The 24,099-nt window shown below is 50.7% G+C and overlaps 1 protein-coding gene across 1 annotated transcript in view; it reads left to right on the forward strand.

Annotated features, from left to right (window-relative positions):
• Nucleotides 1-14,116, forward strand: part of LOC135283353 (uncharacterized) — a 37,811-nt gene extending 23,695 nt beyond the window's left edge. Inside the window, exons 4-5 of the mRNA XM_064394064.1 lie at nucleotides 10,450-10,513; nucleotides 13,338-14,116. Of these exons, the coding sequence (XP_064250134.1) occupies nucleotides 10,450-10,513; nucleotides 13,338-13,360 (87 nt within the window). The 3' untranslated portion in view covers nucleotides 13,361-14,116. The remainder of the gene's footprint in view (nucleotides 1-10,449; nucleotides 10,514-13,337) is intronic.
• Nucleotides 14,117-24,099: the final 9,983 nt, after the last annotated feature.

A 24,099-nucleotide genomic window follows, 5' to 3' on the forward strand; every position in this document is an offset into this window, starting at 1 on the left:
TGGTTTGTCAGGACTACTTGATCCTAATGAGCCCCATGGCAAATTTGGAGCTGAGTCCTGGAACCTCAGGGCCTCAGAGGAGATTGCACAAACTTTTCCAGGAGTCAGAGGAAACACCCAAAGTGTCTCAAGGCACAAATGGGTCCCACTGAGGTCCATCCCTGCCAGAGGCTCCTCATGGACTCCTTGGAGGAGAGAATTGGTGGCCAGAAAGGCATAAAAAACCCTCTCAGAGACTCTGTGTGGGAAGGAGAATCCAAAGTATTTTAAAAACCTTGAGTATCTCAAAGCATTACTGAGCCCCACTGAGTGTCAGTACTAAGCTCTCAGGGGACCCGTTAAAGCAGATAATTGGGGCCATGATTGCACAAAATTCTCACAGAGTCTGTATCAAAAGGGAAACACAAAGTACCTTCAAATAAGTGAAGTACCTTGAAGCATTAATGAGCCCCACTGAGTATTGTTACTGACAAAGCCTCTCCAGGGACTAATTACAGAAGATAATTGGAAGCCATGATTGCACAAACCTCTCAGAGACTCCAAGCCAAAAGCCAAAGTCCTTTGAAAAACCTGCAGTCCCTTGGGAGCATTCAGGAGCCCCCAGGGCCATTGCTGAGCAAGGTTCCCCAGGGACTCCTTCCAGCAGATCCTTGAGGCCACTGGGATGTGGGCTAGCGGGGGATGCTGAGGGCAGGACAAGGGGCTGGCAGTGCCCAGCCTGGCTCGGGCTGTGCCAGGAGGCCCCAGGGCCTCAGGACAAGGTGTCTCCTCCCAGCCCTTGGTGGCACAGACCCTGCTGCTGTGTCCCAGGGCACCGAGACTTGGCTTCTATTGGTCCCCACCTGTCATCACTGCCTCCAGTTCTCTGCTCTGCCTGGGGCCTGGGGACACATTCTCAGTCGTGTCCCTCAGTGGGACCCATTAAAAGTCCAAGAAACTTTGGAGTTGGATTCTGACTTGGAGTTCTGGAGAGGTTTCTTCAGCTGCCTCTGAGGGACTGATGTTCAGGGCCTGAGCACAAAGCCCCAGAGGGTCATTCAAGTCCTTGTGCTGTGTCTCTGCTGCTGAGCTGGGCCGGGCTCCTGGCACAGAGGCAGCTCCTGGCAAGGGTAACGCTGCAGAGAGACAGCTCTGGCCAGGAGCATCTCCTGTGCTCAGCCCAGCAGGGCTGGGTCACTGCCTGCAGCCACCCCGGGCACAGCACAGAGGCACAGAGGGGTTAAACTCAGCCTGGGCTGGGAGCACAGAGCAGAGCTCACTCAGGGCTCACTAGAGGAGCGAACACCCCAGCGTTTGAAACAGTCATTCTCTGGCTGTGGGAAGAGAAGCTGCAGTTCCTGCAGGGATCTCCTGGAGCTGGCACATCCCACAGCTTTTAGGAGCTTTCAGGAGGACTCTCAGAGTTGCTCCAGGGCAGGGATGTGGCCCTAGGGCAGGGCTGGCTTTCCCTGCTGCCCCAGCCAAGGCATAGCCCAAGGCAGCTCCTGTTGCCAGGCTCTGCTGCAGGGCTGAGCATCCGCGGGTGCAGCCAGGGGTGCCCAGGGCTGTCCTGCAGAGCAGGCTCCTGCAGCCCAGGGCGCTGTGCTGGGGCAGGGACTCTGCTGCCTGCCAGGGACAGTTCTCAGCCAGCCCTGGCAGCTGCTCCCAGCACTGGGCAGAAACTGGGGGGAAGGAGAGACCCTGAGCAGGGCAGGTGCTGCTGCTGAGAGGGGCTGGGTGGGGCAGTGCAGCGGCTACTGCTGACCTCTTGGTCTCTGACTCGCCCGGCTGCACAGGCCAGCACCGCCGGCAGCAGTGAGGGGGGAAGGGCACTCTCCCGCTAGGAGACTTCCTAGCGGGGGTATTTAAGGCGGAATGCCTTCAGAAAGGCGAGAAACCCCCAGAGCCGTGAGGAGAGAAGCTGGGCTGCGTCCTGCAGGAGAAAAGGCTTTGGACCGCGCCGACAGGGAAAAAGGAGGTGTTTATTGATGGTGCGTCGGGCGCGGACAAAAAAGCTTGCTCGGCAAGGTCTTATAACTAGAACACAGCGACCAATCTAAAATTTTGAGAGGAGGGAATAACGCATAACAAACAGCTCGGATGTCCAGTGTAAATAAATTAGGGGTTGAACCCTGACCTCTAAACCAATCATTCAATGTCCAGGCCAGAATGTTCTGGATGAGTGGGCAAGGACCCTGAATAACAGACAGGCAGTTAGGGAGGAATTTAGGAAAGATAAAGTGTAGCTGATGGGACAATTCAGAAGAGGGGAGAGAGAGAGCCCGGGGCAGAACCATAAGCAGGAATGGGGGGTGCAGGAATAAACCAACTTAAAACTAATGCACCCCAACATCTCCCCCTTCTTTGTTTAAAAAAAGGAGGAGTGGGGTAACTTAAAAACCATCTTCTGAGGATTCATCTGACCAGGGGTTGTCTTTTAATTGCTCGTCTTCTTCGGAGCCTTCTTCTTCTTGACTTCCGTCTATAACCTGTTCTTCGACTACCACTCAATTCACTTCCACAACAGACATCAACTTAACGATAAGCCCTCTAAGAATTCTCCAAACGACAGAAATTGCAATTGAAATGACTAGTAAAATGAAAAGGACTAAAACAACAGTTTTCAAAATAGAGACTACCCAGCCCGAGAGACCCCATCCCGTAAAGATGTCTCCCAGCCAGTCTGATGTTTTCTCCTTAATGTCGCTGATCATTCCCTTCATTTGGTCAATAGATCTTCTGGCGTCCCCGGCTCTGAATGATAAATTGAGGCAGCAGAGCCCTTCGAACTCTTCACACCGGTGATCATGGAGCAGCAATAGAAAATCTATTGCTGCCCGGTTTTGGAGAGTCGCCTGCCTTGTTATTTCCTCGTCTGCTAGGAGGTTACTTAGAGCGGCTGAGGTAAAATTGGCTTGTTTGGCTACCCAACACTCTAGGTGGGCTAATTCACCTAGAGACTTCGCAATAGACACCCACGGGAGAAACACTGTCCATGAGACACCTTCTGGCTTTGACCAATGAACAATATTGGAGTCGCACTGTTCATTTAAATCTTTAAGATCTCTTGCTACACGGGCCGAATTGTGTGCGACAATTTTCTGTTTCCAATCTTTAATTTGGGAATTGTTGGGAGCAAACAGCGTCAGCCGTCCAAATGTACACGGGCCTCCTAGAAGGCGAGGGGGGATGCCTGCCCATGCTTGGTCTCCGCAAATGAAAAATATACCGTTGGGAAGCGATCTGGGTTTATCTTCAAAGGAGAGGGCGATGGTAATATGGGAGGTAACAGAACACCAATTTCCTGCCGCGTAGTTTTGATTTGGTTTTATGATCGGTGTAAAAGAATTTTCGTCGCGGTCATGGAAAGGGAGAAATTGAACACACAAATTTGCTGATGCGGAGCCGAGCAATTTAAATTCGGTGGGGTCAGATTTAGATATGTTCAATTTGGACATTAGCCTCCTCCAGATTAAATTGGGATTGGGACTAGAGGGACGGAAAACTTTATTTTGGGAAAGGGGTTTAAGGAGGGAGTAAAGGGGCTCGGGAAACTCCTTTGGAGGAAGTGGGATCCCCACAAGGCAGGTCGACAAGGGGTCTGCTGCCGAAGTGGCGGTGAGGCACAAATGATCTCTGCCGAGGGCGCCAGCGAGCATCTTCCAAACATTTTGCTTAGGTTGAGGAACAATCCATGAGCTCGCGATGGCTAAAAGGTTCCAGAGAATGATCAGCTCGATGTGGGTCATGGGGATGGGTTTTCTCGGGCTTTCTGAAAAGAACAAGACAAAAGGTCATAAAGGTAAAACATCAGGAATGGTTCTGCTCCGGGAGGTCTAAACCTCCTTCAGAAGGCCTCTTTTTTCTCCTCCAGCAGGCCTCTTCGACCTGTGCCACTTTCTTAGTTGGAACTTTACTGGAGGCGGTGTATGGCTTGACCCATTTTTAAGGGACCCATTTTGGACCCGAGGGAGTGGAAACGCAGGCGTATCCCCTCCCCCAGGTGACAAGGTCAAAAGGTCCCTCCGTCCTCCAGGTCTCGGGGTCCTTTACGAGAACTGGAGGCTTCTCTTTCGGCTGCAGTTGTTGGTGTTGCCCAAAGTGCCGAACAATTGGTGGATTTAGAGTCTCAAAAGAGCAGTTTAAGAAATTGATTGTGAAAAGGGCCCTGGCAAGGCGGACCTGGGGGGACTCCATCTTCATTGCCTCACGTTGTTGTTGAAGGACCCTTTTGAGGCTCTGATGGGTCCGCTCCACTACAGCTTGACCCGTTGGGGAATAGGGGATGCCGGTCTTATGTTCTATTCCCCATTGCTGCAGGAAGTTGCGCAGTTCCCTGGACTTATATGCTGGGCCGTTGTCAGTTTTTAATGTTTTTGGAATGCCCAGCGTGGAGAAGGCTAAAAGAAGGTGTTTCTTGGTGTCATTTGCCTTCTCCCCTGCATGGGCGGAGGCAAAAACTGCGCCGGAAAAGGTATCTACTGATACGTGAACGAATTTCAGTCTGCCAAACTCAGGGACGTGTGTAACATCGGATTGCCACACTTCGCAACTCGCCAATCCTCGGGGGTTAGCCCCTGCGTTGACAGTTGGAAGCTGGAAGGATTGACAGTGGGGGCATGTGGCCACAATGGCCTTGGCCTGGTCACGGCTAAGTTGGAACTGCCTGACCAGACCCGGCGCATTCTGATGATAGAGCTGGTGGCTGATCTTAGCCTGGCGGAACACGTCTGGGAGCGGGGCCACCTGCACAGGGGCAGCGAGGGCATCCGCTCTCCTGTTCCCCTCGGTGATGAACCCTGGCAGGTTAGTGTGGGACCGCACATGCATCACATAAAATGGTTGCTCTCGGTGAGAGACTAAATTTACTAGTTTGGTGAGCAATTGATAGAGGGCTACGTTGGACACTTCCTGCAGAATCGCTTGTTCTGAACGGGCAACTACGCCCGCTACATAAGCGGAATCGGTGACCAGATTGAATGGTCCAGGGAACTTCTCGAAAGCCCTGACGACAGCATCTAACTCAGCTACTTGAGGTGATCCTTCCACCTCCTTGATGTCAGCTTCCCACTGCTGAGTCTGCGGATCCCGCCAAGTCATAACTGACTTGTGGGAGGCGCCGGATGCGTCAGTGAAAACGGTCAGAGCCTTCAGAGGAGTCTTACTCTGAATCTGCTGAAGAGATAATTTAAACTGGACTTCCGAATTAAAAATTTTGTGAGCCGGCCGATGAATAGAAATCTGACCGGTGTAGCTGTCCAGAGCGAACTGCAGGGCCTCATTCTCTTGGAGAAGGTGTTCCAACATAGCTTTTGTAAAGTGGGCCGAATCTAATTTGAGTGGTATGTGAATACATGTGAAATTCACACCTGCCAACTCCCTGATCCGAAGGCGAGCCTTACGGATCAGCTCCGCCACCAGCTCCTGTGGCCTCGTCATTATTTTGGACCTTTGGTGACTAAGGAACACCCACTCTATAATCAAGAGAGGGTCCCTAGCCCCTTGATCTTTTTTGGTGTTCTTGATGTCCTCCCACTGGAAGATCATTCCGTGGAGGTGTGGCAATTTCCCAAGAATAATGAATTTGAAGGGCAGACCCGGCTGGTAACGATGGGCTTGCCTCTCCGAGATGGACTTTTGGATCTTTTCCAACGCAGCTTGTGCCTCTTGGGTGAGCGACCTAGGAGAACTAAGCTCCTCTCCCCCTTTCAATAAATTGAAAAGGGGGGCCAGGTCTTCGGTGGGGATGCCTAGCCAAGGTCTTACCCAATTCAGAGACCCACACAGCTGTTGGGCATCAGAAAGCGTTCGAATGGAATTTCAAATTGTAATTTTTTGTGGTGTAATAGTTGTTTTGCTAATTGTAAGACCTAGATACTTCCAGGGTGGCATTCTTTGAATTTTGTCCTGCTGCAACTCGAACCCTGCAGCAACCAATGCACTGATTGTTAGGTCAAGACTGTGAGCAAGCTCGTCATCAGTTGGAGCACAGACGAGAATGTCATCCATGTAATGGAAAATTGTAGCGTTGGTTGCCTTTGCCCTGACTGATGAGAGCAAGGAAGAGACATACCACTGGCATATTACTGGACTGTTCTTCATGCCTTGGGGTAAAACTGTCCAGTGGTAGCGCCTCCTAGGGGCCTCTCGGTTGATGGTAGGAACCGAGAAAGCAAAACGCAGAGCATCGTCGGGGTGTAGTGGAATTTGGAAAAAGCAGTCTTTTATGTCAATTACAGCTAAATTCCAATTTTGGGGGAGCATTGTTGGGGAGGGCATCCCTGGTTGGAGGGGACCCATGTCCTCGATGACGTTGTTAATTTGTCTAAGGTCGTGAAGGAGCCGCCATTTCTCTTTATTAGGTTTCTTTATGACAAACACTGGGGAGTTCCACGGAGACGTGGTTTCCACCAGGTGACCTCGCTGCAGCTGCTCTTCTACGAGCTCCTCGAGCGCCTTTAATTTCTGTTTTGAAAGCGGCCACTGTTCTACCCAGACAGGTGTGTCAGTCAGCCAATTCAATTTCTGGGTAGGGCGCTCCTCAGTGACCGCTGCCCCAAAAACCTGGGGAGCTGCTGGTAGATCAATTCGGGCTCCCCATTGGGCGAGCAGGTCCCTTCCCCACAGGGGCTCCGTGTAATCTAAAACGAATGGACGTACAGACGCTAATTGTCCATCCGGCCCCATAATTTGCACAATGCTCTTAGATTGTTTCGCCAATTGGATCCCTCCTACACCTCGGATTCGTTCTGCTGCGTCTTGCAACTCCCAATGCGACGGCCAATCCCGTGAGGGAATGACCGTAACATCTGCTCCAGTGTCCAGAAGCCCGTGAACGAGCTTCTGGTCCCCACCTTTCTGTAGGCTGCAGGTGATTCTTGGTTTTTCTTTGCCTAGGGCCTGAGCCCAAGCCACCGATGGGAGGTGTGAGGATGTGGATGTTTTGGGTGGCTTGGAGTCCCAGAGCTCCTCAGGGATAGGAATGGCTTGCGCCACAATTTGACCCCGAGGCAGAAAGGTGGGAGGGCTGGCACAATACATGGCTACTTCGAATGTTTTCGGGTCTGATGATATGAGACCCGGGATGATGTGAATGTCTTGTGGTGTAAATTTGGAATCTCCAACTGTGACGAACCTACCCTTGGTCCGATGCCAGGTACCTGGGCACTCCGGGCTGACGGAGACGAGTTGGATATTTGAGTCAATAAGATGGAGAGGTTCCGCCAACTGCAACCGAAAGGGGACCATCCTGGAGGTGGTTGTTAGGACGGGCCGAGGCACCTCCTGAAAAAGATCAGAAATAGATTCGTGAGAAGTTGAGTTTGGTAAAGTTTTAGAATCTGTGACAACAGGCAGGTCCTGCTGGAGGTCTCCCTCCCTTCCCTTTTCCCCGCGTGATGAAATGGTGGCACCCGCCCTATTTTTATCGTGGCGCGGGGAGGAGGCGCGCTTGCAATTTAGTTTTTTGGTTGGTGTTGTGGGGTCCCCTGAGGCCGATGTTTCTTTTTAAATTCGTAAAACTCCCGCCTCAGGGGACAGTCCGGCATCCAATGCCCAGACTGGTTGCACAGATGGCACGGTGCATCCGTCCGGGGTTGCAGCTTTGGCGTGTTGGGCTGTCGGGACGGGGCAGCAGCAGCAGCCGTGGTGACTTCCTCCAGGTCGGTCGCAGCTACCCTTCGAGCCGGAGCCTTGGGTTGCTTGTCGAGCTCTTCCGCGATGATGGCGACTCTGCGGTCGCAGACGTCTAGCATCTGATCCAGCGTGGGGGGAGGATCTAACGGCAGACTGAGGATGGCGGCTTTGCAAGCTGGATTTGCATTCGTCGCTGCCACCTCAGTGAGGATTCCCCTCTTAGTTGACTCATCATGGACCTGCGTCTCGACTGCCCTGCGAAGGCGCTCAACAAAGCTTAAAAAGGGTTCGTTAGGATCTTGCATAATTTTTACATATGATGTTAAGGGGGTAGCAATAGACCGTAAGGTGAGGAAAGCCCGCTCGGCTGCTTTGGCTGCCTCCCTTAAAGCCTCCACTGGAACAAACCACGCTTGAGCCTGCCCATCCTCCCATGCCCCCGTCCCACACAAGTGGTCGGTTGTTAACACACCCCCCTGCAGATCTGAGGCTGTGGCTCGGTTTTCCCACAGCGAGGGTAAGATGTTACCAATTTCTCTCCGCCAATGTTTTTCCCAAACAAGGAATTCTGTGGGGTTTAAAAGGCAGGAGAACAGCCGCCTTAAATCTGCAGGGGTGACCACTGTTTCAGAGAGTGTAGCTCTTAGAATTCCCCGAAAATATTCACTCTCCCGGGAGAAATCTTTTTGAGCTTTGCACAGCTCCTTTATCGAATGATGTGGAAATGGAGTCCAATGTGGCTGGTTTCTGCCCCCCCCCCCCCGGGCTGGTAAGTGACCGGGGCCGCCGAGAGGACTGGCGGCTCTGGAATTTGGCCTTCAGCTCCCTCCCCCGCGGCTCCGGACGGAGCGTGGGAACCGGAGCTGAGAGGGGAAGAGGGAGGGGGAGAGATAAGACTGGGGGCGGAGACGGCTGACGACTTTGTCCCCGCCTGGGAGACGTGGCATGGGGGAGGCGCTGATGCCGGAGTGGGAGTGTCGCGGAGTGTAGATTTGGGAGAAGGGAGGGGAGGGGCGGAGGGAGGAACAGTGGGAGGGGAAACCGGATAAGGGAAAGAGTCGTGGTGAGAAAAAAGTGGGTTTTGGGAAGAAGAAGAAATGTCGGTGGGAAGCCCCACGCGGTGTCCGCCATTTCGGGCTCCTTGTGAGCTATCCTGGAAGAGTGGGGTAGATGGCGGGGAAGGAGGAGGAGGGGGGGGGGAATATTGAGACGAACTGAACCTTTACGACTGGGAGCAATCTTAGGTGGAAGAGGGGGTGGACAGGGAGAGCCCCGGGAAGTTTGGCCAGAATTTCCCGGGCGGGGGGAACGGGATTCCCGAAAGGAGCCGGGGCGATGACCTGAGCCCCGCGCGGTGCTGTCGCGGGCTGCTGCTTTCAGGATTCCGCGCTTGGGGGAAGCGGGGGAGGGAGAAGGATTAGAACAAAAGGAACAAGATGAACTGGGAACAAAACTGGAGTCAGACGGCTGCCCCCTCAGTTTCTTCTGGGACTTTAGAACTTTCCTAATTTGGGAAGCCCAGAAAGCAGTCTGCGAAAGCGAAGAATTTCCTGCTCGAGTTAATTCCCCTAATTTGGTACAAACTTGTCCCCAAAAATGCCAATCGTGAATTTGTTCAGGGGAAAGCTCTGGGAACTGAGCAGACAGCCAGATGACTAGTTTTTGAACTTCTTTTTTTTCTATTTTTTCAAAACCCCCCCGAGAAAGGATAACAGAAACAAAGTTAAAATGCCTTTTTTGAGCTTTTGTAAAATGAGCACCCATTATGAGATGGTAAAAAGCTCAAACCCACCAACCCTGGATAACGTGAAGGAAAAGACCTTTGGGGCAACCCCCCTGGAGCCGGACTACGCCGGCAAGACGCTGGCCAGCTAGGGAAAAACGAGAATCCCGGGTGAAGCCGGGGAGCCGGGCGAAACCGGCGGACCGGGTAAAACCGGTGCAAGTTACAAAGGTGGGGGGGGAAGAGGAAGAAAGAAAGGGAAAAGAACTCACGTTTCCAGGGGTGGTTTGACTCCCGCGGAGGAACTCGACTCCAGGGTGCACGGAGCTGCCGGTTCCAGTCCCCAAGTGGGGACGTACCCATGAAAATGGGTCCGCTCCCACACAGGGTAGGTTAACGACTCGCGAGAAACTTTCTGGGAGTCCAACGGATCGCGCCCGTCGGCTCCGGGGTTCTCTGTCGTAGGGTCCGCGGTGTCGGACTGCCCCACGTTTGAGACGCCATCTGCAGCAGCTACTGCTGACCTCTTGGTCTCTGACTCGCCCGGCTGCACAGGCCAGCACCGCCGGCAGCAGTGAGGGGGGAAGGGCACTCTCCCGCTAGGAGACTTCCTAGCGGGGGTATTTAAGGCGGAATGCCTTCAGAAGGGCGAGAAACCCCCAGAGCCGTGAGGAGAGAAGCTGGGCTGCGTCCCGCAGGAGAAAAGGCTTTGGACCGCGCCGACAGGGAAAAAGGAGGTGTTTATTGATGGTGCGTCGGGCGCGGACAAAAAAGCTTGCTCGGCAAGGTCTTATAACTAGAACACAGCGACCAATCTAAAATTTTGAGAGGAGGGAATAACGCATAACAAACAGCTCGGATGTCCAGTGTAAATAAATTAGGGGTTGAACCCTGACCTCTAAACCAATCATTCAATGTCCAGGCCAGAATGTTCTGGATGAGTGGGCAAGGACCCTGAATAACAGACAGGCAGTTAGGGAGGAATTTAGGAAAGATAAAGTGTAGCTGACGGGACAATTCAGAAGAGGGGAGAGAGAGAGCCCGGGGCAGAACCATAAGCAGGAATGGGGGGTACAGGAATAAACCAACTTAAAACTAATGCACCCCAACAGGGCAGGGCTGCTCCCAGCCTCAGACCAGCCTGGGCACAGCTCCGGAGGGCACTTCCCAAAGAAGGTAAGCCTGGCGTTGCTGGAAAGACCACGAGCTGTCCTGAGAGTGTTTTCAATTTCCTGCTTGGAGAAGGATAGGAAAGTTGGGGTGGTGGCAAAAAGATTGTTGCATTTTATACATTTTTCATATATTTGTAGCTCTGTAAATTACTCTTAAGTTGATTCAACTACTATTATACACTTATATAACTGTAAACCTTAATTAACTCAACTCTAGTATGTTTCCTAATATTTATTTTCTATTTTAGAACAATAAGCTGACTCTCTAAATACATTCCTGAAATACTGTATAGTCTTATTATCAGGAAGAGGACTTACATGAAGAACATTTTGGTTTTTGACCTGATTGTGAGCAGTCATAACAAAAAGTGAAGGCAAAGAAGCCCTTGGACCTACTCCAATTGGTTGATCCAGGGGTGTGTAACTGGGGCAACTGAATCTCCTATTGGATGTTCCTGTTAAATATCCTAATTAATCAACCTTAATAAATTGTTGAAATCAGGGGCCAGGTGTGCCCCATCCCCACCAGGACATCTGGAAGCTTCCAATAGAGGTCTGGTTTTTACTTTACTGTTATAACACTGATGCAAGGGGTTTTCGCTTTTTTTTTTTTTCCTCTTTTGAATATTGACAACAGGGGGATGAGAGAAGCAGAACAGGAATTGTAATTCCAGAATGACAGAACACTCTGAGTTTAAAGCGACACACACAAGATCACCAAAGGAATGTTTCAACATTTGCGGAGACTCCAGAACTGTAACTTTGGGTGGTCAGTCTCTGCTGGGAGCCTCCCAAAGGGCCCTCAGCCACTCCTCTCCCTGGACAGCAGCAGCATCCCCTCTGCAGGGCCCAGCAGGGCTCTGCTGAGCTGCCCTTGCCCACCTGCACACAGAGCCTGCCCCAGCCAGGGCCCTGCACACAGGCAGGTTTCTGTAGGGCTGGGGCCAGGGCACACAGGGTGGGATGGGCTCTGTGAGCGCTGGCAGGGACAAGGCTCCTCTCAGGAGGGAATGTCCCGGCCCAGGGAGATGCTCAGGCAAGGAGAGGGGGCTGAACAGAGCAGTGCTGGGGCAGGAGGGCACTGTTGGTGTGTGGGAGGTGCTGGGCACAGCTGGGCACGGGAACACTGTCCTGAGTGCCCGACTGTCTCTGCCCTGCCCTCTCAGGCACAGCACCGCAACATCTCCTCTTGTTTCTGCACTGCCCTGTTATTGTCACTGTTATCTGCTGCTCTCAGGGAGGCTCTGGCATTTGCAGCAGCTGAGCCAGGCACTGCCCTTGGCATTTCTGCCTGGCAAGGGTGTCCATGGGAATGGAGTGTCCAAGCTTCCCTGGGACCTGTGGTGTTGTGGGCAAAGCAGTCCTTGGGAAAGGGGAATGAGCTGAGCCCCCTCCCTGAGATCCCATCATGGGCACAGCCGGGGATCTCCTTGCTGTGCCCGTCCAAGCTCTGAGCTGCTCTCCTGGGTGTCCCCACGAACAGGCCTGGCTGCTCCTGGCACACTCAGCCAGCACAACTGGAGCTCAGGCAGGGACCTGGGGGAAGGTTTTCCCAGAGCAGGAACAAGGCTGGGTGAATCCCAGCAGGACAGGCTAGAGGGGATGGCCCAGGTTTGGTTCCAAGAAGCCTCTCCTGACTTGTCACTGTCCTTTCTCCAAGAACATGTCCCCATGTGCAGCCACAGCAAATGTCCAACAGCAGCTCCATCAGGCACTTCCTCCTGCTGGCATTGGCAGACACGTGGCACCTGCAGCTCCTGCACTTCTGCCTCTTGCTGGGCATCTCCCTGGCTGCCCTCCTGGGCAACGGCCTCATCATCAGCGCCGTAGCCTGCGGCCACCAACTGCACACGCCCATGTTATTCTTCCTGCTCCACCTGGCCCTCAGCCACCTGGGCTCCATCTGCACCACTGTCCCCAAAGCCATGCACAATTCCCTCTGGGACACCACGACCATCTCCTACAAAGGATGTGCTGCACAGCTCTTTTTCTTTTTGTTCTTCATCTCAGCAGAGCTTTGCCTCCTGACCATCATGTGCTACGACTGCTACGTGTCCATCTGCAAATCCCTGCACCACGGGACCCTCCTGGGCAGCAGAGCTTGTGCCCACATGGCAGCAGCTGCCTGGGCCAGTGCCTTTCTCAATGCTTTCATGCACACGGCCAATATATTTTCCCTGCCCCTGTGCCATGGCAATGCCCTGGGCCAGTTCTTCTGTGAAATCTCCCAGATCCTCAAGCTCTCCTGCTCCAAATCCTACCTCAGGGAACTTGGGCTCATTGTGTTTTCAGTCTCCTTAGCAATTGGCTGTTTTGTGTTCATTGTTTTCTCCTATGTGCAGATCTTCAGGGCTGTGCTGAGGATTCCCTCTGAGCAGGGATGGCTGTTGCCATGATATTTTAGTGAAAAAGCCTCTGCTAGGATTTTTCCTGTCCTGAGGAGCTGAGGGCCTCAGGAAAGAAATGTAAACAATGGCTATCTGCTGCTGTGGAATGCCACGGGTGCATCTTCCATTGGTTCATGTGGATTGTTTTCAATCAGTGACCAATCACAGCCACCTGTGCCAAGGCTGTGAGCAGTCACAAGATTTTGTTATTGATTCCTATTCTTCTTGTCTTTGTAGCCTTCTGATCTTCTTCTCTCTGTTCTTTTAGTATAGTTGGAATGTAGTATTTTCGTATAATATATAGCATAATAAATCAGCCTTCTGATGAAAATGGAGTCAAGCCTCGTGTCCTCGTCCAAGGGAACACAGTTTAAGCAAGAGACGGCACAAAGCCTTTTCCACTTGCCTCCCTCACCTGATTGTGGTCTCTCTGTTTATCAGGACTGCAGCATTTGCTCACCTGAAGCCCCCCTCCATCTCTTCTCAATCCCTGGATCTCTCAGTCTCTGTTCTGTACTCAGTGGTGACTCCAGCACTGAACCCCCTCATCTACAGCCTGAGGAACCAGGAGCTCAAGGATGCCCTGTGGAAAATGATGACCCTATCTTTTCAGGGACAATAAACTCTGTCTTTTCTGCTCCAGAACATTCAGAATGTAACTCCTTACAATCTTGGCCTTTATTTTTCTATTTGTCAATTTTTTCATTGGGATGTTTTCTTATTCTTTTTTTCCAGTGTTATAATGTTGATTTTTTTTTTATATATAAAATATTGTAGTACTACTCTGAGTATTTCTACATGAACATCTACTTTTCTTTTGTAACACAAAGACCTTCAGGAGGCTTGTTCCCTCTGCATTTGAATAAAAACCAGTGGCTGCCCTGACCTGTGTGTCCAAGGCATTTTCTCCGCCCTTCTCTGGCTCTGCAGGGGCTGTGCCTGTGAGCAGAGGTGGAGGGAAGGGGCTCCCAGCACAGCAGCACGGCCAGGGACAATGGCCCTGGCTCTCCCCACATCTGCTCCTCCCAGCTCCACACTCCCCTTCCCAGCCCTGCTGTGGGTGCCAGGCCGGAGTGCTGTGGCAGCTTGGTCACTGTCCTGCTGCGTGTCCGTGCTGTGCCCTCAGGCAGGGACAGGCCATGGGCACTGCTGGGACACAGCTGGGCTGCAGCACAGCAACTCCACCAGCAGAGGGTATCTCCTGAGCACAGGGCAGGAAGGCTTTTCTCCCCTCCAGAGCCACTCTCAGGACTCTCAAGTTGCTCCTTGTGTTCCTTTGTTCTCCCAGAACTCAGCAGGATGAGATCAGGGTCCCACTGGGGCCTTCAGGGGACTCAGGTCTGGGTCAGGTTTTGCTTGTTGGTGGCCAGTGCCCATCAGATGCTGAATGGTCTGTGCTGAACCTTCCTGGGGCTCTGCAGCTTGTGCCAGGGCTGATGGCAGGGGAAGGTTTGTCTGGAGGGCCTTGGGAGCTGCCAGGAGAACACAGGGGACCTGCAGGGACAGTGTGTGCCAGAGACCAGCAGGGAGTGGAGCTCACTGGGCACGGGCCTGGCCAGGCTGGGGTCACCCCGAGACCAAGGACTGAATGTCTGCTGTGAGCCAGGAGAGCTCTGCAGCCCAGGGACACAGCAGGCCCAGGGAAAGGAGTCTGGGCACTGCCTGCTCTGACCCTCAGGGAACTCCCCCAGGAGGATCCAGGTCAGCCCCAAGACCCTCTGGCAGCCCTCTCACAAGGCAGGCACCTCTGAGCCCCCTCCATGGCCCCACAGAGCCTGTGTGGGAGGGGTCAGTGCAGGGAGCACCATCAGCTGCCTCTGTGTGCCAGGCTGAGCAGCAGAGCCCAGCAGAGGCAGCCCAGGGCCCCGGGCAGCACAGCCCCCGTGCTCTGCAGAGCAGCAGCCCCAGCTCGGGGCTCTGGGCAGCAGGGCAGGGGCTGCAGCAATGGCTGCTGGGGCCAGCACAGACGTGTTCCCCTGGGAAAGGCTCTGGGGGCAGCTGGCATGGGCCAGGAGCAGAGCAGGAGCCTGTGGGTGTGCACAGGAGCCCTGGCAAGAGGCTGCCCTGTCCCTGGGCCAGCAGGAGCTGCCTGAGGAGCCCCGGGGCCAACTCTGCTGCTGGGCTGGGCAACAGGGCTGGCCCTGGGGCTGCAGGAGCTGCCCAAGCTGAGCATCTGCTGAGCATTCCAGACCCAGAGTGGCTGTCCCTGACCTCCAGTGCCTCCAGTTCCTGCTGCAGGGACAGACCTTACTCTGCAGCTCTGCTGGGCTGAGGCAGGGGCGGGGAAAGGCTGAACTGGGCAGTGCCAGGGAGAGGAAAACAATGGACCCTTGTCACCATGAGTCCCCCGCAGTGTCAGAATGGGCTCCATGGTTCCATGTGGCCCCAGTGTCACAATGGCCCCTTGGTTCCACTAAGCCCCACAGGGTCACCATGGTCCCCTGGTCACACAAGGCCCTGCAGTGTCACAAGGGCACCTTGGTTCTGTGGAGCCCACAGGGTCAGTTTTGCCAGTGGGTAGGGTCAGCACCAAAGACACAGACACCAACTGAAGGAATTGTGTCATTTATATAAGGTAAATCTACAAAAATTACAAAAGTAAAGCACATAATTATTTGAAAATAATTACAAAAGGAGCGGCTGGCTCAGCAATGCAGTCAATCATCACCACCAAAGATCAAAGATTGCCTGCAGTGATTAAGAAAAATTCAACACCAGTTCCCGTCAGGCTTTACCATCCCCCAGATCCACACAGCAGCTGGGGGAAGCTGTCCCAGCCAAGGGCTGCAGAGCCACTCCTGGACACTGGGAATTCCTGCAGGTGCCTCCAGCCACAGGTGAGGCTCTAACCTCGCTGTGAGAGGGCCCAGCTCTGACAGTGCTGAATGAACAAACTGACAGCACTTCTAGTGTGGGAACATTTGGTTTCATCCTCCTCTTGGGTTCCTCCCAAAGCCTGGCCAGGGATCAAGGAGGAACCAAGGGATGTGACTTTGATCCGTCAGCCCCAAACAAGGCCAGATGGGGCCTTGTCTGATTTTTAAATACAGAAAGGTAAATCCACGTTTCACCAATGAATAGATACAGAGATCATATTGCTAAAAATGATTCATTAATGAGCAGATACAAAGATAATCTTTGGTTGGAAGGTTTATCTAGAGGTCAGCTTTGGCCCAGGGCCTGTTGTTCAGGCCTCAGTCAGGACCTAGTGTTAAGGACTCAGGACTTTAATTGGGTCCTTTAACCTGCAGATGAACTACAACCTTTATAACAGTTCTTTCAATAACACAGTTTAGATTTAGATATTAGGCATACAGGCATTGCCTCTTGTTCTTCAACTAAGTGCTGTTCAAGTTCATTACTCAGAACTATAATTCACATTCCTTTTAAAACAACCTTACTTAGTTGCTATTCTCCGTTAGTTTATCAAATCCCATTTTTTCTTGAGACTGTGTCTCTATTTAGACAAGTCTCAGTACTCCATTTCCAGCACACAACAACTCTAACATGAAATCATAACACACCAAGTGCTCACACTGCAATGACAGACACTGTCACAAATTCATTTTGCAGCAGCCTCCAATTTGGCAGCCATGAAGCCAATCCCACTCAAAAGAATTTTCTTCTTTTTTCCACTCTTCTACTGTTTTTTCTGTCAAGGTGATTCCTGACTGTTTGACTTGAAACCCAGCACTGATAGCAGTGCAACATCCCTGTACCATTACAACCCAGGTTCCTCCTTGGCCATCAAGCAGATAAACCAAGGCCATGCAGTTCTGTGGTGTCCCCATTCGTGTTTGTTTGAGCTCACAGGATATGCTATTGGATATTTTCATAGTATCATTTCCTATTTCTTCTAATAATCAATTTATCTTGTTACTGTAAACTCCACAGTATAAGGCAGTGCCCATGGGGCAGAGCGTGAACCAGAATCTTTGGCTTTCTAAAAACCAAGGCACTCCTTGGAGGGAAATTCTTCTCTGGGCCCCAGCTCTTCCTTGTGGTTGTTGCTGAAGGACCCTAAATGGTGGCCCTGCAGCCAGTAGTGGGGTAACACTGACACTGACCAGCTCCAGCATCCCAAGTTCTACTGACATTGGGAGTGATGGTGAAGCACAGAAATCCTCTCACACTGTGGCCTCTGTAACTAGAACAGGGTTCAGTTTCTCCTGAAGGGAAATCTTAGTGAATCCTGTCAAACTGATCATTGTATCCCTGTGTTCTACAGCACAGTTTTCTGTAACTGTCCCTTGATTGACTCTGTTACAAGGCAGAGCCCATGGACAGAGTTCTGGCCACCCCACAGAGTGGGCCCTCCAAGGGAGCCCCATTCCTCCCAGCTGCAGCTGAGAACATACTCAGCAATTAGCGACATTGAGTACTTTGGCTATTTTGATATTGAAATTTTCATAACAATTTTGATGACCAATCCCTTGGTGAAACTCTAGAGATGTGGCAAACAAAGATTCTGGCTGACTATCAAGATACATCTTACAGACATCAGCAGTACTTCAGTGACATGGTTATTCATTTTTTTCCTCAATCTCATTTGGGATAAGAGCAATAATTCTGTTGTCCATGCAGCTGGCACCTTTTTAATTTCAGAATAATGCCCCCAAACTCCTTTGCTGTTCAGCTTTAGCACGGTGTCTGTGGGTAACAAAGCTTGGTGGGGCTCTTTCCCCTTTGGCAGGAAGGAGGCTGGATCCCAGTCCCTGAGGGCACCCAGGCTCCTGGATGGAATTCATGTGGAAGTCCCTCAGTGCCATAGCAGCCTTCACAGGGAGTCCTGTGGATCAGAGTATTTTCCAAAGGGGTCGTTGGGGCAAACAGGGAGATTTGGTCTGGCAGCATGTGTAAAACAACATCATATAATATCTGCTTGTTCTCACACAGAACACTTGGCTGCAGGGACACATTCCCATTGCTTCTGTCCAGGTTTCAGGATTCAAATAGTGCTGTCTTTCCCAGGAGCTGTTGTTCCTTCAGCTGCTTCAGGAGGCCCTTTTGTCCTCTGGAGCCACACTCTACCTCCATTATTAGGACTGCTGCATCCAAACCCTTTATCTCCACCAACAGCAGTGATTTGAGGTGGATGTCCTTTTTTCCTAATTGCTTTAAAAACTGACAATATCAATAATTGTGCTACCCTGCCACAGGATTGAATAATCCAATTTTGTTCACTGTTGTTTAACTAATTTCCTTTAATTTCTCCTTGATAATCTGCATCAGTTCCTCTTCCCATGATATGAACATTTTCCAAGGCCAAGCTGCAAGCGGGCAGTTACCAAACTAAAATGTCCTGGAGGAATCTGAATTCCTGTTCCTGTATGGATAACTCTCATTTTCTTCTCATTTATGCTAATTAATTCCAAGGCAGGAAGGTACAGCCCTGCAGCCTCTGGGCTGGCTCTGCCAGGGGCCATCACACCCAGAACAATTTTCCAGGCAGTCCAAGTCTCTCTGTCCATGGGTGCAAATTGGGTGCAGCCGTGCACAGCCAGGGGTTTCCATTTCCCCAGTGGGCCATTGTTAAAGGCATGGAGCACATCTGGGAGATGGGTTCTCCATGGCGACAGGTTCCCATCTCCTCATTTTGTCAACTGCTCTTTTAACAACCCCTTCACCCATTCAACCAATCCTGCAACTTGTGGATTGTCTGGCACATGAAAAACCCAGCAGAATTAATAGTTGTATTTTTCACACTAACAGACAAAGCATTCCACATCACAGTATCAGCAAATCCTATTAAAATTGCCAATTTCATCCCTTCCTTTTTTATTTGTTGTATACAATCTCACAAAGTTTACAACTTACAGTTGGGTCTTGGCCAGTTCTTTTCTGTATGGCATTTAGTGTCACAGTGAGCAGCCAAAGCTGACATATTAGCATTGTCAGCCTTATTTCACATTGTCAATTTTTAATGACATAGATATAAAATAGATTATTTTATTATACTATATATATATTCTGGTTTGAAAGCAAAACCAGTGAGAGACTCCAAGTCAGAAATACAATTTATTAGGAAAAGATGAAAGACCCAAAATACATGCAATGATGCAAAAGAAAAAAACACTGACAGTGTTAGAATACAAGCTGACACCCTGCAGTTAGGGTGTTGGTAGCAGCCCAGATGAAATGGTCTTGTTGAAATGGTGATCCTGTAGAAAGTATCTGGCAGCTCTTGTCCTCTTGAAACCAGTGGGTAAGGACAGCTTGTTCTGTCCTAAAACCCAGATTATATCCAGGTGGGGATGCTTAGCTGCTCCCCCCTGGGCAGAGCATCTCACAATGGGCTGATATCATTCTGAGTCATGGGGTGGGTCCTTGATTGCTCATTAAACAGAAATGGCTCCTGGAGGGAATTATCTCTGAGTCATGTGAGTGGCAAGGCACTGATGGGCCCATTAACAGGAGATAAGGTAAAAACAGTGCCCCTCCTGGTTTCAACAGCTCTTGAAGATGGGAATAGAATACATCTTTATATTGTAACCTAGGACACCATGTGTCCCCTGTTGGAAATGTTTGCTGTGTGCTGCTTTTGGTGGTTTTTTTGTTTGTTTTCAGGGTTTCTGTTAGTAATGGTCTTCCCACGATCAAAAACCCCAGTTAGTGCAAATCTGTGTAACCAAATGGAGCCCTCCAAAAATGATGTGTCTGTACAGACTCATTCTTATGCAGGGTGTTTGAGCTTGCCAGTGGTTTCAGGAGGAGGAAGTTCTGGGAGGGAACTTACCTGAGGTCTGAACAGGTGAAGGATCTCCTCACACAGGTGGCTGAGCTTAGAGAGGAAGTTGAAAGACTAAGGAATATCAGGGAAAGTGAAAGGGAAATTGATTGGTGGAGTCCAGCCCTTCCATCCTTACGGGAGGCCCACCAAGGGCCAGAGGACTCCTATGCATCCCACTGTCAGACAATACAAGAATGCTTGATAGATGAAGGGGAGTGGAAATGGGTCCCTGCTCAGGGAAGTATTACAACTCCTCCCGACCCCCACTCCTTAGTCAGGTGCCACTTCAGGACAGGTATGAGCTCCTGGGTCTAAAGAGTCAGGAAGACTTAAAAAAAAATTACCTGACTCCCAATTATGATTCATCTGTAGGGTGGATCACCACTTCTAACATCAAAAAGAGAAGAAGAGTAGTCATAGTGGGTGACTCCCTGCTGACAGGAACAGAGGGCCCCATATGTCAACCAGACCCACCCCACAGAGAGGTCTGCTGCCTCCCTCGGGCCCGGGTATGGGATATCACTGAGAGACTGCCTGGGCTGATTCAGCCCTCTGATTATTAGCCACTGCTGATACTCCAGGCTGGCAGTGATGAGATTGAAAAGAGGAGTGTCAGGGCAATTAAAAGGGACTTTATGGCACTGGGACAAGTGGTTGATAGGACAGGGGCACAGGTAGTCTTTTCCTCAGTCCCTTTGATGGCTAAGAAGAACAGTGAAAGCAATAGGAGAGCTCAAATTATTAAGAAGTGGCTCAAGGCTTGGTGTCATCAGCAGAACTTTGGATTCTTTGATCACAGGGCAACTTTTACAGCACCTGGCCTGCTGGAACCAGATGGGCTCTATCTCTCTGATGCCAGCAATTATTTACAGACACGAATGGAACGGGACCACACCTGAATAGCGTTGTGAGCTGTTTATTTAAGAAACATCAGTCTCATTACATGTCTATGGCAATGGATCGATGCGAGCAGCTCGCTATCCAGACAGAAGGCCAAGGAAACTTAATGTTGCAACATATTACAAGATAGTTTCAGACCCAGTTTCAGTCAGTTACATAAAGCAAAAGCATATTGACAGTCGTTCTATCCAACCACATGAAGCACATATAGCTTTGGTTAAAACAATAGCAACTTTTTCTCTCATACAATGGTTCGTTTATAAAAGACAAAGCACAGAGCCCTATTCATATTTAACCTTCTAAATATTTACTAAAATATACATTTTTGCAACTTAGAAAGCCAAACTACATAGCTTTATTGTTCTATTTCTCATGTCTTCGCTACTGCTGATATCTCTTTTCTGCTGCTTAAGCATTTCACTATCCTTACTGTCTCTGAGGCCTTTCTTTTTTCCAGCTTTCCTAAAATCCTCTAATCCCATGGATTCCCACATCTCTCTATTAAGAGCAGAAGAATTTTGGCTCATGAACAGGCAGAACTTGTTGAGAGAGCTTTAAACTAGGATTGAAGGGGGAAGGGGATGCAGCTGGGCTGTCCGGAAGCAGGCCCAAGGGTGGTAAGCCTGAGTTAGGGGTGAAATCAGCAGCCAGCTGAGGTGCATGGATACCAGTGCATGCAGCATGGGTAACAAACAGGAAGAGCTGGAGGCCATGGTCCAACAGCAGAGCTGTGATGTAATTGCCATTACAGAATCGTGGTGGGATGACTCACGTGGCTGGAGTGCTGCACTGGATGGCTACAAGCTCTTCAGGAGAGACAGGAAAGGGAGAAGAGGTGGAGTGGTGGTCCTTTATATTAGGAAAGCTTTGGATACCACAGGTATTGAAACTAATGATGACGGAGTTGAATGCCTGTGGGTGAGAATTAGGGGGAAGGCCAACAAGGCTGACATCCTACTGGGAGTCTGTTATTGTCCACCCTACCAGGAAGAAGTGGTGGACAACTCATTCTATAAGCAGCTAGAGAATGTTTCAGGCTCATCAGCCCTTGTTCTTGTAGGCAATTTCAACTTGCCAGACATCTACTGGGAGCTCAATACCCAAAAAAAAGACCGTCCAGGAAATTTTTAGAGTGTGTGGAGGACAACTTTTTGTCACAGCTGGTGGGTGGGCCCACCAGGGGAGGTACTGCGTTAGATCTTGTTGTTTGCAAATAGAGATGGGCTGGTGGGAGATGTCGTGGTTGGAATCCACTTGGGGCAGAGTGATCACGAAATTATAAAATTCTTGCTATTTGGTGAAGTCAGGAGGAACATTAATAAGACTTTTATACTAGAGTTTTGGAGAGCAGACTTTGCCCTATTTAGGAGGCTTATTCAAAGAGTTCCTTGGGAAGCAGCCCTTAAATGCAAGGGGGTTCAGGAAAAGTGGATGTGCTTCCAAACACTGATCTTGAGGGCACAGGAACAGATTGTCCCTGTGTGCTGAAAGATGAGGTGATGAGGCAATCACCCAGCCTAGAGGGGGAGGGAGGTTTTGGAAGATCTTAAGAATAAAAAGAGGATGAATCTTCTTTGGAAGGAGGGTCAGGTCTCTCAGGAAACATTTAAGAGGGCTTCAAGAGCATATAGGAAAAAAAATCAGGGAGGCCAAAGCTCATTTTGAAATTAAAATGGCGACTTCTGTAAAGGATAATAAAAAATGTTTTTACAAGTATATTAATGGTAAAAAGAAGGGTAAGACCAACCTCTGTTCTATACTGGATGAGGGAAAGAACTTAGTAACTGCAGATGAGAAGGCAGAAGTGCTTAATGTCTTCTTTGCCTCAGTCTTTGGTGGGAAGATGGCTTGTCCCCAGGACAACTGTCCTCTGGGATTGGTTGATGGTGTCAGGGAACAGAATGGTCCCCCCATTATCCAAGAGAAGGCAGTCAGAGAACTTCTGAGCTGCTTGGATGTTCATAATCCATGGGACCAGATGGGATCTAACCCAGGCTGATGAGGGAGCTGGCAGATGAGCTTGCCAAGCTGCTCTCCATCATTTACCAGCAGTCCTGGCTCACTGAGGAAGTTCCAGATGACTGGAAGCTGCCCAGTGTGATGCCCATTCACAGCAAGGGTGGGAAGGAGGATCCTGGTAATTACAGGCCAGTCAGCCTGACCTCAGTACCCGGTGAGGTGATGGAACAGTTTATACTGAGTGTCATCACCCAGCACTTACAGCATGGCCAGGGTATCAGAGCCAGCCAGCAGGGGTTCAGGAGGGGTAGGTCGTGTTTGACCAACCGGGTCTCCTTTTATGACCAGGTGACCCTCCTGGTGGATGCAGGAAAGGCTGGGGATGTGTCTATTTGGACTTCAGCAAGGCCTTTGGCACTGTCTCCCACAGCACACTCCTGGAAAAGCTGCAGCCCAGGGCTGCAGGGAGCACTCTGTGCTGGGTTCAGAACTGGCTGCATGGCCGGCCCAGAGAGTGCTCATGAGCGCTGCTGCATCCAGCTGGCAGCAGGAACCAGTGCTGTCCCTCAGGGCTCTGTGCTGGGGCCAGCTCGGTTCAATATTTTTATTGACAACATGCATGAGGGGATTGAGTTTTCATTAGTAAATCTGCAGATGACACTGAGCTGGGAGCATGTATCCCTCTGCTGGAAGGTAGGAGGGCTCTGCAGGGAGATCTGGAATGGTTGGATGGATGGGCAGAGTCAAATCAGATGAAGTTTAGTAACTCTACATCCCAAGTCCTGCATTTTGGCCACAATAACCCCCTGCAGACCTATTGGCTGGGGATGGTGTGGCTGGACAGTGGCCAGGTAGAAAGGGACCTGGGGGTACTGCTCGACAGCCAGCTGAACATGAGCCAGCAGTGTGCCCTGGTGGCCAAGAAGGCCAATGGCTCCTGGCCTGGATCAGGAATGGTGTGGCCAGCAGGAGCACGGAGGTCATTCTTCCCCTGTACTTGGCACTGGTGTACTTGGCATTCTTCCTGTGTACTGGCACTGTACCTCAAGTGCTGTGTCCAGTTCCGGGGCCCCAAATTTAGGCAGGACATGGAGGACCTGGAGCATGTCCAGAGAAGGGCAACAAGGCTGGTGAGGGTCTTGGAACACAAATCCTGTGAGGAATGACTGAGGGAGCTGGGGTTGTTTAGACTGGATAAAAGGAGACTCAGAGTTGACCTTATCACTCTCTACAACTTCCTGAAATGTGCTTGTAGTCAGGTGGGAGTCGATCTCTTACTGCAGGCAACTACTGACAGAACCAGAGGACACAGTCTTAAGCTGCACCAAGAGAAATATAGGTTGGATATTAGGAAAAAGTTTTTTGCAGAAAGGGTGATAAAGAATTGGATTGGTTTGCCCTGGGAGGTGGTAGAGCCACCATCTTTGGATGTGTTTAAAAAAGGCAGGATGTGACACTCGGTGCCGTGGTTTAGTTGAGTGCCTTTTCGGGCTGGGTAGGTGTGAGAGTCTGTCCGAAACTTCCCTCATTTTTTGCCTCTCGATCGTCATGAAAGCCAAGACCACCGGGGAAAGGGAAAGATCCTGTTCTGAAAATCCAGGTCTGTCTGGTCCA

The sequence above is a fragment of the Passer domesticus genome, chromosome 18 (genome assembly GCF_036417665.1).
Source record: "Passer domesticus isolate bPasDom1 chromosome 18, bPasDom1.hap1, whole genome shotgun sequence".
NCBI classification, from domain to species: domain Eukaryota; kingdom Metazoa; phylum Chordata; class Aves; order Passeriformes; family Passeridae; genus Passer; species Passer domesticus.